The 18867-nt window shown below is 41.3% G+C and overlaps 2 protein-coding genes across 2 annotated transcripts; one reads left to right on the top strand and one right to left on the bottom strand.

Annotated features, from left to right (window-relative positions):
- Nucleotides 1-226: 226 nt before the first annotated feature.
- Nucleotides 227-2995, bottom strand: snn (stannin). The gene is made up of 2 exons (XM_048992242.1): nucleotides 2710-2995; nucleotides 227-1511 (listed from the first exon to the last, which is right to left on the bottom strand). The coding sequence occupies exon 2, from the start codon at nucleotides 1406-1408 to the stop codon at nucleotides 1145-1147; it is 264 nt and encodes an 87-aa protein (XP_048848199.1). The 5' UTR covers nucleotides 1409-1511; nucleotides 2710-2995; the 3' UTR covers nucleotides 227-1144.
- Nucleotides 2996-11400: 8405 nt separating this feature from the next.
- Nucleotides 11401-18533, top strand: litaf (lipopolysaccharide-induced TNF factor). Its single transcript, XM_048992239.1, has 4 exons — nucleotides 11401-11767; nucleotides 12753-12949; nucleotides 13547-13703; nucleotides 13861-18533. Exons 2-4 carry the CDS (start codon nucleotides 12766-12768, stop codon nucleotides 13967-13969), a joined length of 450 nt encoding a protein of 149 aa, XP_048848196.1. The 5' UTR covers nucleotides 11401-11767; nucleotides 12753-12765; the 3' UTR covers nucleotides 13970-18533.
- Nucleotides 18534-18867: the final 334 nt, after the last annotated feature.

Here is an 18867-nt window from a genome sequence, read left to right as displayed (position 1 = left end):
GGAAGCGGGTGCCGAATCCCAGCCTGGGGTCAGCAGGTCGTGGCCAATCACACGATAGCGATGCTTCAGGCAAATTATATGGGGATATTGCATGGACCTAGTGGTTGAACACATGGAAATGTTTGACTGTTTTTTTTATTATTTTACATCTTTTACCCCACTCACCCAATGTCCCCCTCATCCTCCGCCCCCACCCCCCCAAAATCACCTCTGCCCCTCATCCCACCCCCACACCTTCTGCATGTCCGAAAATAAACTCCTTCTCAGACTGTAATCCACTGGCAAATCACCCAGAACAGCATACAAAAATAAAGTCATTTACTTAATCGGAATTTCTCTTCGACTTACAAATGGCAATGAGAAAAGTAATAAATACGTAATTCAAGGAGATCCATAGCAAAAACACACAGATATGAACTATACAAGACAAATGAAGTTCCATGTCACTTCCTTTACAATATAATCAAAATATCAGGCCTATAAAACCAGAGTTTTTTTTAACACTTTAACACTTTCGCTCAGCCACAGTAACGGTAAACACGAACTCTCAGGATGCTTTCCGCAGTGCTCTATCAAAGTACACTGGGAAAAAATCCTTCATATGTTCCAATGTTTCCAGTGGCTTCCCGGCATCATTGTTTTTTGTGCGTATTTAAAACCTCCCTGGCCAATCACACCATCTCATAGGCATTTAAATCAAACCTCAGAACTATGAAACCCATCATCTCCGAAATATACGTTTATTATTTATAACGATAAGTAAGTAATCAAACCCTCCAAGTTCCTATAACATTCCCTTGACGTTTAATTCTGTACAAAGTGCAGAATAAATAAGATTACGTGTACGAGAGTATTCACAACTTCACATTTTGGGTAGGCTCAGGTGAATAAAGAACGTCCGTTTCTTTTTAAAAGCAGAGGCTCAGAAAATGACAACAACAAAAATAGTTTTGTTCAGTGCCTGCACTCCTTCTGTCGACAACATTCATGAACTTTACATGGAACCAAAGCTTTGCTCTTCAGTAATTCATGAACTAAAAAGTTGTAAAAAAAATGAATATTGCCAGTATCGTGTGAGATGGAATGTAGCAGTCCTGGTTTACATTGCAGTTGAATGTGTAACTATGAGAGATCGAGGGCCCCTTTAGCTGAGATTCTCGGTGCCGTTGGGGGTGAGCTTGGTCTTGTGCTCGACTCGTGGTCCTTTGGCAGAATACTGAACCAGCAGGAAGGGCTCCTTTGTCTCACCTTCGCCAACGATGCTCTCCTCATCTTCTGGTTGCCCGATACGCTGCAGACGCAGGTAGCACCAACAGCCAAGGATCAGGGCACCCAGGGCAGCTACGGCGATGAGGATGACGATGACCGTCACCACTCCCGTGGTGGGGCTATGGTCCATGATCGACATGGTCGCAGGGTCACAACGGAGCTCTGGCGGGGAAATCTCTCTTAACACAGTCTCTGGAGATCGAGTCTGGATGTTCCTCTCCTCACCGGTCACCTTGCGACATCTAGACCACGTGTAGAACACAGCAGAGAAGGAAACTGAACAGTCACGTTCAGAAGCAGCTTGACTTCTTCATTAACCCAGAGCTACAATCGACGTCAGTGAGAGATACGACTTTACCTAACCAATCCATGGGTCTCAGGGGACTGAGAAAACCCCAGTGGTCAGGTCTAAAAATGCCGATCTTCACTCACGTCTTGCAGAAGATCTCTGCAGTTCTCTTCAGTTTCCACAAATTATTTTTATAATGAAATCATATGTACATAATGTATGGAGAATATCTTCAAACATTTACTTAGCGTTAAAAATACACAAAGATTTGTAATAATCACTAAAACATAAATACCTGAAAAAGGACTGCTTTATGTCCAATTAAATGTGCCATTTCTGCATGTCAAAGTACAAATTAAGTGTATAGGTATTCTTTCGCTTCCGCTCGCCTTTGAGACATGCACACGCAGATATCCGTGTCAAACAAAACTAAATACTGTCCACAGCTACATTATAAACGCACATAAAACTTGTAGTCAGCACTGGAAATTTTAACAGAACTGAAATTTTAACATACACCACAATACATAAGGTGTTCTTCTCATGCGCATTTAATGCGATTAAAATAAAGCGCAGCTTTCTTAAAATCAGACGAATAAACAGGAAATGATCATCAACACACTTTTAATTATGACGTTTCGCATTTTAAAATCAAGCCTTTCTTCTCGAAGAAGATACAATTATTACCAATATTTCATTCTGTTCACGTTCATTTAATACGTGATGGTTTAACAATCAGCGAAGCAATCTTTGCAACATTAAAGCTTTACGAAGCCGAATATTTCAAACTGCATATACCAAGAAGCAATTCATGTCTCGCAACTTCAAATATAATACTTTTAAGAAACTTAACATCTTAAAACAACAGTTGCAATTATTAGTATTATTATTATTATTATTATTATTATTATTATTATTATTATTATGTGTACGATAACATTTATATTTCAGGGAATTTATAGTCTCGGTTGTGCATGCAGCAGTAACACAGTGGTCGCCGACATGACTGTCGTGCATATATCACGGCTATGGAAATAGTTTATTTTAGACATGCACATTAGCATTAACACAAATCGAAAGCAGCGTTATATCAGACGACAACAAACCCAAATAACGGAAACCCCACGACCGCAACGAACACGAATACTCACCCTGTCTTCCAGAAAAAAATGCAGGCTAATTTGTTTTACACGGCGGCCGCAGCCTTGCTCTTTATCTCTGCGATTTGACGATAATTAAAACCCCCTCACGGATCCCTGCTGGATCCATGCCGATTGCCGAAAGCGCTTAAAGTTTTCGGGGAAAACCTGCTCGTTGTTTTACTTTCTGAAGCCAACCCCTTTCCTCCCCCGCCCCGGCGCTCTGCTATTGTATATCGGCGTTTCTGCAGTCGGAGCGGTGGTAGTGGCAGATGAAAGACCAAGAGGGCGTCCACCAGCCTCCACATTTCAGGAAATGATATCACAAACATTCAGATACGTGTTCGGCCAATTACAGCGGCACAAAGCCTAGATAAGATCTGTCTGCATTAAGCTTATGTCGGCAATCAGATCGTTCTTATGGGCCTGTTTCAGTGATTTCTGCTTGAACGCGACAATTGTAGACATGGGTTTCATATCACATATTATACGGAGACCCCTGCAGTTAAGAAATGCTGAAAGCTGAGTCGATGATGGATCAGTGGGAGGTGGATACCTGTATTGACAATCATAATAAATAAATAGGAATATATATTCAAGATATATTTCTTATATCAGTATAATTCAACAGATTATTGGCATTGGGGAAATACCTCAAAATACACTGCAACGCAATTAAATATACAGCTGTATATACATACTGTATATGAGAAGCATATTATATCCATTATAATAATAATTTCTTTATCAAATGAACCAAATTAAAATAAAACTTTTAATGTAGCCTAATGCAACTTTTTCCCAATGTCATTTTTCAGTAGTTGGGAGGTGCATTGGATACAGGAAAACGGTTTTTCGGTTTTTGAATGATAAATTCACTCTTCATGTGAGATGCCAGACAGGTCTGCTCACCGGAAATCAGAATGGATTTTGCAGGATCTCAGAGAAACTGGAGTGTAAGATAAGAGACAACTGCAGCAGAATTTAAGTTCCTTTGATGTTAAAATAAAAACAGCAAGACTTAATTATATGTACAGATGGAAAAATGCCAGCAAGGGGAAAACGCAGGGATTTTGTTTTTTCCAGCTGAGTCTCTGCTGCAGTCATCATTTTGGAGCAGAGTGTGAAAGAGATGTTAAAAGTGAAGGATTATACTCATGGTCCCCCCACTGAGCACTTTAGACCAGTGTTTCCCAATCCGGTCCTCGGGGACCCACAGCCGGTCCATGTTTTTGCTCCCTCTGAGCTGCCTGCCAGATACTCCACATTTTTGCTCCCTCCCAGCAAAAAACATAGATCATTTGTGTATCCTCAAGGACTGGATTGGGAAACACTGCTTCAGAACATTCGCTAAACAATTGCCTATTTTAAAATACTTGCAATCGTACTTTTTCCAATACACCCCATGCTGTCTGAAAGCAGACTGCAGAGAGGTAATTGACTTTGCTCAATTTAGCTTGTTACCTGATTCGTGGCATAGAGAACATGCAAACACCACATACTAGAGGTGGAGGCAATGTTCCTGACCCTGGAGGTGTCCAATAGGACAAAGGACTTGGGGGCCGGCATAGTAGAGAAACAAAAAGGAGCTTATTTGAACTAAAGGAACAAAGGCTGAAAATAAACAGGATCACAAGGGATCAAAACAGGGTAGGTGTAATGCGGTAGGACACAGGCGACAAGACAGTACGATGTCAATGATTGGACTGGGAAGCACACAGTGCCAGAGCCAGACAGGTCTGGAGGGGCCCACAAGGCCGGGGCTGGGCACAGGAGGCATGGCAGTGATCACTCCTGTGCAGGACTCCAGAGGCACTGGGTCAGGTGGGATGACAGCCATGGGCACCGCTAGCTTCCACCACTTCTTCCTACAACTGGAATCAGCTGAGAGTGATTAACACGGGGGTTAAGAACGAAAGGTAAGACAAAGAAGTAACAGACGTGGTTTCTTAGGGCTACGCCAGGGAGGAGACAGGAGGTTCAGGTGGACCATGGACATGGTGGGCAGAACGTGACAGTGACAGATTGGACAGGGGAGGGGATCAAGGGGACCGAAGCACAGGGCATACCCATGGACATGACAGGAGATTGGTGGTTGAAGTTTAATGATATCCTGCACAACCCGTAACCTGACTTGGAAGGTGCTGACAGTTAATGAGCAGTGCTGTTTACATAAAGCATGGGGCTTCTGTCTAGTGGCTCCATAGCTCTTGGTTTCCTGGCTTTGTCTGTTTATACAGTTTGAATGAGGACCCATGTTTTGTTGTATTTCCTGTTTCCTGTTTTACCCATCACATCCTCCCTTTAGTGTGTTCTGACTTCTACTCACCTGCTGCTTGATCTGTGCTCTGTTCCAAATTCTGTCTCACGGTTAACCTCCCTGTATCACTGCCTAAGGTTCTTCCATCTCTGGTTCGACATGCACCACCCTTGCCACAACAACCTTTGTCTATGCAGCACTCTGGCTAAATGATGGGGCTGAAAGGTCACTATAGGCATAGGATCACATCTACAGAGTATCCTAAAGTTTATGCCCTGATCCAGTCCACTTCATTTATAATCATTCCTGTAGGCTCAATAATGTATGCAAAACCAAAAGCGTCGTTTTATATGTAAAACGGTTCTGGGATGCATTTCCTGAAAGATGTGTAACACTAAGTATTTTGTTATGTCATACTAAAGATTGATCGTTACTGTTTCTTCAAAACATTCGGAAGTCAAGTTTCTAATCATGTTTGTGATTAAATAATTTCTCTGACCAACTTGTTATTTTCTACATCATTCTTAATCTTGTTCTTTATTCACTAAGATCATTCATTATCAGGAAAAGCACCCCTGATCAGTAACAGTTTATAGGTATTTTTTTATCAAGTCAAATCCTCTGAGTTCCTGTTTTCTTTCCCGAAGGTCAAAGGTTTATGTTCCTTATGCACCTGACCAAAAACAATCAGAAAGTCCTTAAATGCACCCCATCCCTGAGTTCTAATCTGAAGGACCAGAATCAGGAAGAGAGGAGAGCCTTGTTTAGCTAAAACACAAGTCAGGAATGGCACTGTTGAAGCTGCAGGTTGGTTTAACTGCACAGAGGACAGCCTGCAAACCACCCATTTCAGCTAAAAGATAAGATGTTCTTGTTTTGCAGAATTTGAGCATCTGTTCTTGTCGTCAGTTATGGGAGCAAAAATAATATTTGCTTTGCTCATGTTGTCGGCAAGGGCTGCAAAACTCCTCAGGGAAAAGGCACATCCTCCATTTAGAAGCTTTCGCAGCAGATTATCACTGAAATCCTTCAGAAGTGTTTGTTTCAGCAAGGAAATTCACTACTGTCATCAGTTCAGCTTCATTTTACTTAGCATCCATATTATTCTGTCCACACAAGCATATGCTTGAAAACCACATTTCATCCATCTCCCACAGCAACTTATTCAGTACAGCAGAGTTTCCCAACCCAGTCCTTGGAGACCCCCAGACAATCCATGTTTTTGCTCCCTCCCATCTCCCTGCTAGACAGTCCATATTATTGTTCCTTCCCAGCCATCTACCTGGAGCTGGGGGGGGGGAGCGAAAATGTGGACTGTCTGTGGGTCCTCGAGGACCGGGTTGGGAAACTGCCACACTGAGTTTGCGGCATATATCAGGAAGCACGGGCACGCCAACTAAAGAAAAATGAGCTGGGTACTAAATTTGACTTGTTTTAATAAAAATATTCAAGTTTTACTTGGTGTTTATGGGTAAAGTGGAAGCTAAGTAAAATTCTGAATAAATTTGTACGAAATAGCATTCAATGCTCTGCTGGAGGGCACTGAGTGTTGGAATATCTGGCAAGACCTTTCACATTTGTGTTTTCTTTTAAGTAAATGCTTGGAACAGACCATGTGGATTCAAACTGAAACTTCTCAGGGGCACAAGAAGGTGGCCATCATACTGACGCAGTATGCATTTCTCTCCATACTGATCCAGGGCGTGCCTGCTTGTCTTGGGAGTCAGCAGTGGCTGACAGGCGAATGATGTTTGCTACATTTAGATACACGAGCCTGGAGCTAAGCCTGCTGACACATCCTCTCTCTAATAAGACTAGAGAATGGAATCATTTACAGTTATATCAAGAAGTAGCCGGAGTTCCCTTTACCCCCAAATTGGCCGTTTATTCAGGCAAAACACATAAGGCAGATATAAACCTAGATCAAAAAAAGCTATATTTGCCACTCCATAAGAAGTAATTATATGGAGTATGGCTAAACAACACGCCTAGCTAGTTATAACTCTATATCTATAATGAGTTATGTAGCCTGTTTGTATTGTATATACAGCCACGGAAGAAATTAAGAGACCGCAGCACAATTTTTTGCTTTACTCATTTCTCAATTTATGGGTGTGCGCCTGTAAATAATAGATATTTTTCTGATTCGTCTGTTTCTCATTAATGAAGGGCTTCTTCCTTCCTTTGAGGGACCTCAGTCCTGCTTCTATGAGCCTGATACAAACTGTACTATCAGCGCACCTCACACCTGCCTGCACTTAATGATTCCCGTTCCCTTTGAAGGTCACTTGATGCCAACCTTCGATTCATGAGAAACTGTCGGATAAATTTACAGCCATCTCTGGCATTAGAATGTCGCTTCGGCCTTTTACCTGGCTGGTTTCTGCTCGATCCCAGTGTCTCCTGCTTCACCTTATTTTTGTGTACTGCTGTCTTAGAAACTTTGAACCTGAAAGCATCCTGGATCCCAGCATAGCCTTCTGCTAGAAGAACTAAAATTAATATATGTATGTATATGTGAAATTGATTTATTTTGGAGAAAATCCTTATTTCCCCCCGAAAAGCCCAATGCCACCATTATTATTAGCCGTGTTATAATGTTGCTGTGGCAGGCTAACAAAATTCCAGGCCTGCAGAATCTCTAAAAGGAAATCAATGGTCTCCATCTGCGTGACTGATTATGTAGCACAACATCGAGGCAGGCAAATATCGACCTTCGGTTCCTCAGCGAAACTTAAGTAAATATTAATGTATTAAGCTGCTTCTAGATTCGGTTTATTAAATTGTTATTGAAAACTTGATCATAATATATTACTATACTTTCAACCTTACTAATATAATATGGCTTTTAAATAAAAAAAAAACATTAGCTAATATATTCAAATGCCAAACGATTTGTTATTAAATTAAATTCCATGATATTTATTAGGACATATATATTCGACATGATGTATTTGGCGAAGTTCAACCAATAGGGGAGACTAGCCAAAAACAAAACCGAGTCCTTAATAACTGGGAGGAAAGCAAACACAAATAATGGAAATAACAGACACTAATAAAGGTATTAAACCAAGCTCCTTGCCCAGCACATATATGCTGTAACATATAACGGCAGAAACACTTTCTGGATGGAGTACTGTACATGGTTACTGACAGGCAGAGGCTCCACAGATCGAGACATGCAAAGAAGGAACCGATCGCGGACAAGAAGAACGAAAACAGGAATTTAAAGACAAAGGGCAACATGAAAACTCTAACTGAAACGAAACAGAAACCCATAAGAACAACAGAAATCAAAAACACATGCTAACGCAAACAAGGGAGCTTAAAATAAAACAAGAACGCACAAGCAAGCACTTCCGGGTCCTCGACATTTTTCTTTCCCCTAGAACGCTTTGTTCCACATATAGGTTCCAGATATTTATTCCAACTTTAAGTATAAGTTTTCGTTGCTGTTTTTTAGAATAGCTTTAGAATAGCTTTACAAAAAGAGCAGAATGAAATATGATATTTGAGTTATGTGGTACGCTGAAAATCTTTTTCAAGTTAAAGTTTCAAGTTTTAATGCCACATGGATTCAAAGGAATACAGTGACATTTTTGTATGAGTTGTGGGGTAGGGGACAAGAGCATGGGGCATATAGGACAAACAGCAGTGCATTGTGGGAATGACGGTACTGCAATGATAAGGCAGTGCAAGAAAGTTCAGTATAAAAATAAATGAATAAACAATAAGTAATAAATATAATGGGGATAATGATGTGTGATGGACAACAGTATAGTAAATTATTGATAAAGTGCAGAATTGGGATATTAACCACAGTCTGCAATACAGTGCAGTGGGGGAATGGATGCAGGTCATTGGTTGTTAAGCAATCTGATGGACTGGGCAAAGGGACTCTGCAAGTGGCCATGCAACAGAAGCTCTGCAGTTCCCATAACAGACGGTGGTGCAGCTGGTTAGGATGCTCTCGGTTCCTCTGTAAAACGCTTTGAGAACTGGAGGGCAGAGGCATGGTGACTGTGGAGGCCATGAAAGGTGTTTGACTTAAAACAACTTGCAGTGTGTATAGGGGCAGTATTATTCTGGAATATGGCAACATGAGGGAAAAGTGTTTGCACCATATGTGCACCTGTTCCAGTAAAATAGTTTCATAATCTTTGCGTCTTTTAGAACAATGCAAAGAAGTCATTAAACACCATTTCAAGATCTACCTACAAATGCATTGTACAAAACCACTGATTCAACATATTGTTGTGTTGATCCTGGAGCCTGTTCCAGAAATAGGCAGGGGACACCCTAGATGGGCCGCTAAGTCCATTTGAAGAAGAACATTGAGAATTCAAGTACAAAAAATTATGAAGCATTTCACTTCACTAATACAGTGTTGACAAAGCAGTTTTAACAAGTGTTTTAGGTACCACAAATCACTGGTTAACTTAATTCACTGGCATTGGGGCTGGATATGATTTGTTGAGGGGATGTTTAGTCTACGGTTTTAATGTTTGCCAATCACAGATCGAGGTTCCAGCAGTAGCCTTGGCCTGTCACAGAATATCAGCACGAAACCGACACACTTCCATTCATTATTAATATGATGCATTTAAATGCTGCCAAAAGATGGCAAAGTAGGAGAACATTTCTTAAAAAATAAAGAATGGAGAAACATTCTGGTGAATATTTCAACATATATTTTGTAAGGGGGTGGCGCAGTGGTTAGCACTGTTGCCTCACACCTCTGGGACCCGGGTTCGAGTCTCCGCCTGGGTCACATGTGTGCGGAGTTTGCATGTTCTCCCCATGTCGTCGTGGGGTTTCCTCCGGGTACTCCAGTTTCCCCCCACAGTCCAAAAACATGCTGAGGCTAATTGGACTTGCTAAATTGCCCGTAGGAATGCATGTGAGAGTGAATGGTGTGTGAGTGTGCCCTGCGATGGGCTGGCCCCCCATCCTGGGTTGTTCCCTGCCTCGTGCCCATTGCTTCCGGGATAGGCTCCGGACCCCCCGCAACCCAGTAGGATAAGCGGTTTGGAAAATGGATGGATGGATGGATATTTTGTAAGGATGCATGCATCATCATCACTGATTGTCAACCTGTCTGAGAAAAGAGAAATCTGTGGCAAGACTCGTCTACGTCTGTGGCAAAACATTAAAACTATGTTGGTTATGTTTTAAAATACCATGTCTGTGGTAAAATTGCATTTTGAGCACAATGTCTCTCAAAATGTAACGTGGTGCAGACCATTAATCATCATTCATCAGAAACTCTTGTTATATTATTTTAATTACTAATTATTAATCTTAGTCTCTGTGTCCTCACTCTGTCAAGGCTAATACAAATGATCAAGCACATTGAGGAATTACAGTAAGTATGAAAACTGACAGCATGCAGCATTGCTGTGTTTTTCTCCCTTTTATTCATAAACTCTCCCTCTCGCTGGTATCCGAAGATTGAGGAGATTATTTTCTGCTTACATGGGATTAAGAAATGCTCTGTCGGTAGGGCGGGATTATGCATGGAGCAATAAACCCAGAGGTAGAGAAAGAACATAGATTAACATCTAAAACTAGAGTCGTTTTTGTTCTGTGCACTAAAGGCACATGGGTATTCTACACCGACAAATGGTTTCGAATGCCACAGGCAGTATAATGATTCGGCCGGCATCAGACGCATATTCATATTGAAAGGTAGCAGATGAAGCCCTCAGAGGAGTGTGTGGGTGTTGCTGGTCTAGTGCTTTGTGACTATACATGACCCCCCTACGGGAAGACAGATGGATAGACAGTCCCATCGGTGACTCTAGGCTTCTCTCCCAGGGGCTGCAAGGTGAAAGAGCCCAAGCAGTCAGATAGAGGCAGGTGCTTGACTGGCTGGGTGGGGGGTGGGGGAATCCCCTTGGGTTACCACCTTGTGAATACAGTTATAATCACTTAATATTACATATTGATATGACAAACACAAGCACTATTTTCACCCCTAGCACCCGTAGCTAAATCACCTATGAACATTCCCGCTACATATTGGGTAAAACAGCTGTTATATAAACCAATATAGTGAGGTACAACTACTATGCAGGTTTTTGCTCTTAATGTAAAATACACAAAATGAGAATCAGTAAAACTAGGCTGTATTAATGTGACTCCTGAAGTTTGTAATATGCATTTGCTAATATCTGGTTTACTAAGACGCCCAAACAATTCTGTATCCCAAATTTATGTCAGGTTGAGTTATTTGTCCATGCCAATAGAAGACTTCGTGGTTTAAGAAAATGCTACTGGACTGGTTTTTTCGACAGAATTTTATGGTTCCAGGTGATGTTGAAGGGGGTCGTTGCATAGAAAACACAGATAAAGAAATAAATAGCTACATTTAAAGTTTAAGTTAAACTTTCCATTGTAAGGAAAGCGCGGCCGATGACAGGCCAGCATGAACGCCCCTCGGACGCGGACGTGGGTCACGTGATGCCCTCTTACTGGAAACGCCTCGCTCCGTGCCACTTCGGCTGATTTAACTTTCGGGTCTGTTTGCATAGTGAATATAATATCTTGAAAGAGGAAAATAGCGGTATAATTATTCAGCCGCGTTCAGCGTAGTTATTACTTTTGAACATATATATTTGTTTACATCTCGGACACTTGCATTTCGACGTTTTCCATACAGGGCAGTGGTTATGGTGGTCAGCCTCTGGCAAGGACAACGTTTACCAGCTAGTTAGTTGGATAGTTTGGTAAAACTTAGTTTGTGAAAGTTAATTCCGAAGACACGGAAGGAGGGACACCAAGACTTCATCTCACTTCGCAGCACTAAAGGTAACTTGGGAATAACTAGCTGGCGATGAAGCGGCTTGTGTACCGTGGACTGTGTACTTTTTATGTTACTTAATTAGCCAGTTAGTTAGTAACTTTAACCATTTAGTAAGCTCACTTTTATTTAAAAAGACTATCTACCCGTTTTGTGACGTAAGGGGTGTGCATTACTCGGAGGAATCACTAATTGTCATCATCATCATTGTTGATGTTGCTATTGTTATTATTTCATTGTTCTTATAAAGTTTTGCCTTTGTTGTTAGGAACTAGCTGGCTCGTGCCGTGGTGACGCTGTCGTTTGTGTACTTGTTAAAAACGTTGTTAAAATGGGAACATAGCTGAGTCATAACTGAACTAAGCAGTTATAAACACTCATCTAATCCATTGTTTAGTAACTTAGGAAGGAAATAATAGATTATCAGTTAGTATTTATATATTAGTGCCATGTTTATTTGACAAATTACAGACGCAAAGACAGATCATTTCCCGGAAGGTTCTAGGCATCGTGTCATGGCTAACTGGTATATTGTTAACTGGTTACGGATAAATGGTGGCTGTCGAGTTAGTATTAAACATATTGGTGTAAAATTTAGACACAGCTTTCGTCCTGTTGTGTTGTAGTCAGTTATGCTGCATCTAGAGTAACATATGGGAATGGACACCGAATCAGCATCACTTGTTGATATTATCTGCCACTTCTAGCATGTTATGTTTATAAGGACGTTTTCTCTACACATAAATAATACCAAACATACGGGTGCCTTGGTTATTTGAGAATTGGTTGCTCTTAATAAATATTTTAATAAATTCCTTTCTGAAAAGTGGTCTGTGGGTTAAGTTAGGCCTTTGTTTTGTCGTTGGCTGAAATTATTCTAGCATTTAAATATATTTACAATTATACTTCATGCATCAGCGTTGATTTTCTTTTAGTCTGCTGTGAACTCCTTTTGGCCCAAAAGTCAAGCAGTTTTGTCCACATCTATTTCAGGTTGTCCGGCAGTATGGCAAGTGCACCTCCATTAGAGACAGTGGGACTTGCGTTCTCTCCTCAGCCGCCCTCATATGAGGAAGCCATGAGCAGCCCCTACCCCCCGGGTTTTGTACAGCCACCCCCTGCTTTCTCTAAGCCTGAACAAGGACCCTACCCAGTTCAGCCATACGGACCCCCCACAACCAGTCAAGTGGGTAAGGACCCTGTCAGTTTAAGAGTTTGCCACATTTCATTGTGTTACAGTCCGTCTTCTTTCTTACACTCGCTACATATACAGACTGGACCCTTTCCTCTGGAATTTTCAAAGTCACTCGTAATCAGCGTAATTCATGGAATGAATGTAGAGAAACAATGGTAATGGATAACAGATATTAACAGACAATAGATAAGAGTTCTCTTATAGGTCAAAGTGGAGTTCTTATCTCATACTGTTTTTAACTTGAAGAATTAATTGCCCAGTTAATTGTGCTTGCTAGAATAGGCCCCAGGCTCACTGTGACTCTGCACTGTGAATGAATGTGTCTGTATCGACAGAGCAGGGTGCCGGCCTCCAAAGTAGTAGCACCCCTATCAGAGGCACTCATTTGGGGATCATATAGTTATTTGAAGGCCTAAAGGATACAGGATATTGGGGGCTGCAGTCCCCCACTAACAGGGAACAGAAAATTAACCTGGGGAAACTTCAGACAGCCTGGATGCGGTCTATCCTGCTTTTGCAGGAGACCTAAAATGGAAGAACGTTTCCTGGGGATTGGAAGCTGAATGGGAATGTGCTGTTTTCTCCACCCTAGTGTCCGTACAGACCGTCTACGTACAGCCAAGAGTGGTATTCGGGTCCCAGCCTGTGCAGACGCACTGCCCTATGTGTATGCAGATGGTGTTGACTCGCCTGGAGCACAACGCTGGCACCATGACCTGGCTGACCTGTGCCGGCCTCTTCATCTTTGGGTGAGCTGATGCACAGGACAACTGTGACGGGATCCTCCAATGGAAGTCCTCCCCATGGTTTCAACATTTACTGTAGAAAGAATCCAGGAAAACTGACTTTTCTTGCACACATCTTGCTCATACAGGCCCAATGCCTTCTCACCCCTTCTTTTTCCAGCTGCTTCTACGGCTGTTGCCTGATTCCATTCTGCGTGGATGATTTGAAGGATGTGAACCATCGGTGTCCAAACTGCAGCACTGTCTTGGGAACCTACAAGCGCCTGTGATCACAGTCAGGTGACTGTCACCTACAGGTCTTTTGTTCTGCACCACCTTGCTGTTTGTGTTCTGTAACCACTATAGATTTACGATAGAAGTATATCTAATAGAACTTCTTTATGTATATTTGAACTAAATTACTAAGTAGTTTGTAAATTTACCTGAGCCTCCCAGATATCGAATTGTGAACACAATGTAATTCTGTATTATTAAGTCTCCTCCTTTAAAAGCATGGCTTCTTACACACAGTCAGCTGCAAAATTATTGGTACCCTTCATGAGAATAAGGTAAATTTTAATATAAGCCCCATTGGTTTAATCTTCTAACAGATTTTCGTAACAAATTTAAGGTTTCTGTTAGTGACACAAATTTTCATGAAAATTGCCGTTCCAAAAATACCGGCATCCCTAATGTCAGTAGGTATAGCCTCCCCAGGTAAGAGTGACAACACTCAACCTCCCTCTATAATGTTTAACAAGGTTGGGGCACACCTGCAGAGAAATCTTGGAGCACTTTTCCATGCAGACCAAGTCCAGCTCATTCCGAAATTCCGAACCCTGCGCAGTTGCCACCCACAAAAACAACAGCATAAATGATTAATACAAATGAGCTGCATGCTCATATAATATGTAAATAAAGCCTTTCTGGCTGCAAAGTCGGACTGTAGCTGCTGTAAATAGAAAACCAAGAGGAGGAAGTTTGAACAGTGTGAGGTTGGAGCATGAAAAAAAAACAAGAAAATGTTTAGAAGTACATTTTCTCATGATTTATATATCACATGTATATTTTGCACCATGTTGCACTTTTGCATTAGATGCCAAACTGCATTTCCTTGTCTTTGCAATGATATTTCAGTTGAATCTTAAGTATTTTGAATGGTAACACCCTGCCACTGTAAATTCCGTGAGTGTTACGAAACACCCCCAAAAAATAAGTGGCGAATCTGAAGATCGAGAGAATCAAATGACTTGCTGGTCACAGGGCTAATGTGACTGACTGGGACAAACCCACATCACCCTCAAACTAAAGCATGCATATCGTATCTATAATAGGGGATGTGGTACACAAAGCTCAAATGTGTTATTGATGTGGTACTCAGAATGAACAAATCAAGTCTATGTCATGCTGGCATCACAGATGACCTGCGCATTAATAGAATGAAATGGTTTTCTGTTTATGTAGTTTTGAAATTTGTCTGTTCACCCACAACGTGGGGAAAACTAAGTGCAAAGGCCTTACACATAGTGCAAACAGTAAGTAAATCAGTAAAAAAATAATCTTGAAGGTCCTCGAAAACTCGTTCCATTCTAATCTTCCCGTTTACATAGTCACTAACAAGAATGTCTTTAAGTCTATCCATGTTTGCCAATGTCTGATGCGTAATTTACATTTAGTGTGTGGACCCCCCCGCGACCGAGAAGGATAAGCGGTTTGGAAAATTGATGGATGGATGGATTTCCGATGCACTTAAATAAAATGCAGACATCTTAGGGTAGGAGAAGATTCCCATTTAAAACTTCTGTTCAAAGAGGGATTCCTGCATGTAAAGGAGAAAGGCCCCGACAAAAAAAGGCCGACAGATCAGAATATATTTTATACCTTTTCTGTGAATGACCACCTGATGTTCCTTATGGCTTCCTGTTAGCTCATCTCCGGCCTGCACTCATCCAAGGCCACTCACTCCCCCATTCTCCCTTATCTTATGCACAGACTTCTCCCACTCATTATTTCTAACACCCTACAGACACTTACTCAACAAAACAACATCTTCTTACAGGATATATTGTTAAACGATGCATTTATTTGTCAGTTTTAAGGCTATATGGAATATGTGGTCTTACTCAACATTGATTCTGTTGTACTATTCATTACCACTAAGTCTATGTATATTATACTACACATGCTCTCTAATCAAGCAAAGCTGGAGTCACTCTTACATTTGTTATTCTGATCTACACAGACTAGGGATTGTGTTGCCCTCCCAGCTGAGAGACTGACCCAAGGTAGTGCGAGCATACCAGGATAAGTTGGTCTCTTATCTGAAGCCCTTAAAACTAGCTGTGTAACAAATATTTGCAGTACATAGTCACATTCACAGCGGAGAAGGCCTAGGGCATTGACTGCAATCCCACAAGGCCTAGGGCATTGACTGCAATCCCACAAGGCCTAGGGCATTGACTGCAATCCCACAAGGCCTAGGGCATTGACTGCAATCCCGCAGGGCCTGGTGCATTGACTGCAATCCCGCAGGGCCTGGTGCATTGACTGCAATCCCGCAGGGCCTGGTGCATTGACTGCAATCCCGCAGGGCCTGGTGCATTGACTGCAATCCCGCTGGGCCTGGGGCATTGACTGCAATCCCGCTGGGCCTGGGGCATTGACTGCAATCCCGCTGGGCCTGGGGCATTGACTGCAATCCCGCTGGGCCTGGGGCATTGACTGCAATCCCGCTGGGCCTGGGGCATTGACTGCAATCCCGCTGGGCCTGGGGCATTGACTGCAATCCCGCTGGGCCTGGGGCATTGACTGCAATCCCGCTGGGCCTGGGGCATTGACTGCAATCCCGCTGGGCCTGGGGCATTGACTGCAATCCCGCTGGGCCTGGGGCATTGACTGCAATCCCGCTGGGCCTGGGGCATTGACTGCAATCCCGCTGGGCCTGGGGCATTGACTGCAATCCCAGCAGCCCTCAGCTCCTTTACTTCATAGGGGTATCAGGCTTTTTTTAAATTTCACATCTGCAAGTGCAACTCATGACAATAACAAATATTTCCATTTCATGAAAAGAGGTGACAGCCTCTTTTCAATGAAATTATCAAAGGCAAATACATAGTATTTGGCTTATACAAATAAATAGAATCCCAGTAAAATAAAATAAATGGAATTAATGTAATATTAATTAAAATTCATCACAGGTCACATTTTCAGATTAAATTTTTTTTTTTTTTGTGAACAGGTGGGTTGATCGTATGAATACTTGGCATGCGCACAGTCATTTAGTTGTTTTACTTGTAATTCTCTGTTTTAAAATGGGCCTCTGTCCAAAGTTCCCATAAATATATGCATTTTTTCCCTTCAAGTTTTGTTTGATAAATATGAGGAGTTGCATAAAAAGTTGCATACGCAAATTTTGCTCATCTTTTTTGCGTACGCAGCTTTAATAACGAGGCCCCTCGTGTTGAATGCGACATTGGGCCACTGACTTTAACAAGAGTCCCTGAACCACTGCCAGCAAAACAGCCCTAAGGAGTCAAAGGGCCACCCCCATATTTTACTGTGGGTATGCAGTGCCTACTCCTGGGTTGACACCTCATCCTGGGTTGTTCCCACTTTTGTTTTTGAAATGGTGAAACCCCCAAAATTCAGCTAAGCTTTGCAGTCGTGAAACTGTGATCTTTGGGCTCCGCTTTGCCTCTCGTAGCATCCTCCTCACTGTTCGCAGAGGCAGAATGTGGATGCATCCCCTCTCTGGCAAATTCTCAACAGTTCCATGCTTTTCAAACTTATTTGCTATGGCGCCGATTGTGCTGAGTGATAATTTCAGCTGAATACCAATTTCTTTTGTAGCCATTCCCCAATCTTTGCAGCTCAACAGGTTGTTTTTCCACATTTGAGTTGAGTGCTCTTTGGTATTACCAGTGCTGATAACAAAAGGATTTAACCTCTTATACTTCATAGTATTTAAAAGCAGTATCGAAAAACATTTTCCCCATAGATGCAAATTCCTTTGCGTTTATTCAGTATTCTTCAGGGGTGCCAATAATTTTGCCACGTTTTTGACAAACTGTTTCGAAGGTAAAACAACAGTTGTGCAGGAATACTTTTTTATTAAGTGAATAATTTCTCCACATATAATCACTATGTTTTTTTTCACTTTTTTGAAGGTTAATATTCTGGAGTTGACCGTATGTTAATTATACAGACGCTCCCCAGGTTACAGTGGTCCATGTCACTATATTTCAACTTTATGATGGGTAAATGTTTTTCCTTTTCAGTACATTATTCAATAAATTACATGATATTCAACATTTTTTTGAAATATAAATTAGGCTTTGTGTTAATGGTTTTGCCCAACTGTTGACTAATGTAAGTGTTCTAAGTATGTTTGAGACCTGATCTAGGAACGTGGAATCTGAGCATGTTTTTTCCTGTTCTTCAGTGATACCAGGGAAAAGATTTTACAAATGTTCAGTTTTTGTGTAACTCCATGTATTCACTCCAGAAAAGATGCTGCTTGGCATACTTCCTCATTAAGAAGGGAAAATAAGTCTTATGATGTAATAAATAGTGTGCATAAATAATTTTCCAAAATAAATGAAGGAATGAACAAAACTGGGCTTCAATTTATTGATAGTTTTTAAAAATATAAATATAAGCTGTTGAATGCATGTGTTCCTTGTAACACTGCCACTAATACTGGGTGCTTAAGCACAAATAAATGTTTTATACATACTTAGGTTATTCAAAAAGAACAGAGCATATACTATTTCAAATTAATTTTGACCCAGGTAGTAGCAGATGATTGTGCAGATGTGGATAATTGAATCTCCCAATAAAACATTTTTAACTAAAGGTGTGTTTGCTTCGTGCTAGAAAACGGATGGATTGATGGAGGTGCATTTTAACTATCATAGTGTTTTTTAGAGGGAGCTGTTTTATTTGTGATTCGAGCAGTAAGACGTTCTCAAACCAGATCTAATTAACCTGTGAAGTTTGTGTATTTTATAATTTAATAAAAAAAATGTGAACAAGCTCAAACAATCTCATGTGTGGTTAGGTGGTTGTATAGACAATTGTATTTACAAGAATTACTTAGGTTATAGTTATCGTGTTTATTTTTGCTCCATATTCAATCGTTTTTGTCTTCCTGTGCAAACTGCTGTCTTAGATAACATGAAAGCAGTTC

This window comes from Brienomyrus brachyistius, chromosome 22 (assembly GCF_023856365.1).
Source record: "Brienomyrus brachyistius isolate T26 chromosome 22, BBRACH_0.4, whole genome shotgun sequence".
NCBI classification, from domain to species: Eukaryota; Metazoa; Chordata; class Actinopteri; order Osteoglossiformes; family Mormyridae; genus Brienomyrus; species Brienomyrus brachyistius.
This window is presented reverse-complemented; position numbering and strand designations above follow the sequence as displayed.

Bases quoted from the DNA above. Each gene is read 5' to 3' on its own strand.
- snn (XM_048992242.1), bottom strand. From the start codon at position 1,408: ATGTCGATCATGGACCATAGCCCCACCACGGGAGTGGTGACGGTCATC.
- litaf (XM_048992239.1), top strand. From the start codon at position 12,766: ATGGCAAGTGCACCTCCATTAGAGACAGTGGGACTTGCGTTCTCTCCT. The intron at 12,950-13,546 runs GTAAGGACCCTG...TCTCCACCCTAG, and splicing joins CCCCACAACCAGTCAAGTGG to TGTCCGTACAGACCGTCTAC. The intron at 13,704-13,860 runs GTGAGCTGATGC...TTCTTTTTCCAG, and splicing joins GCCGGCCTCTTCATCTTTGG to CTGCTTCTACGGCTGTTGCC.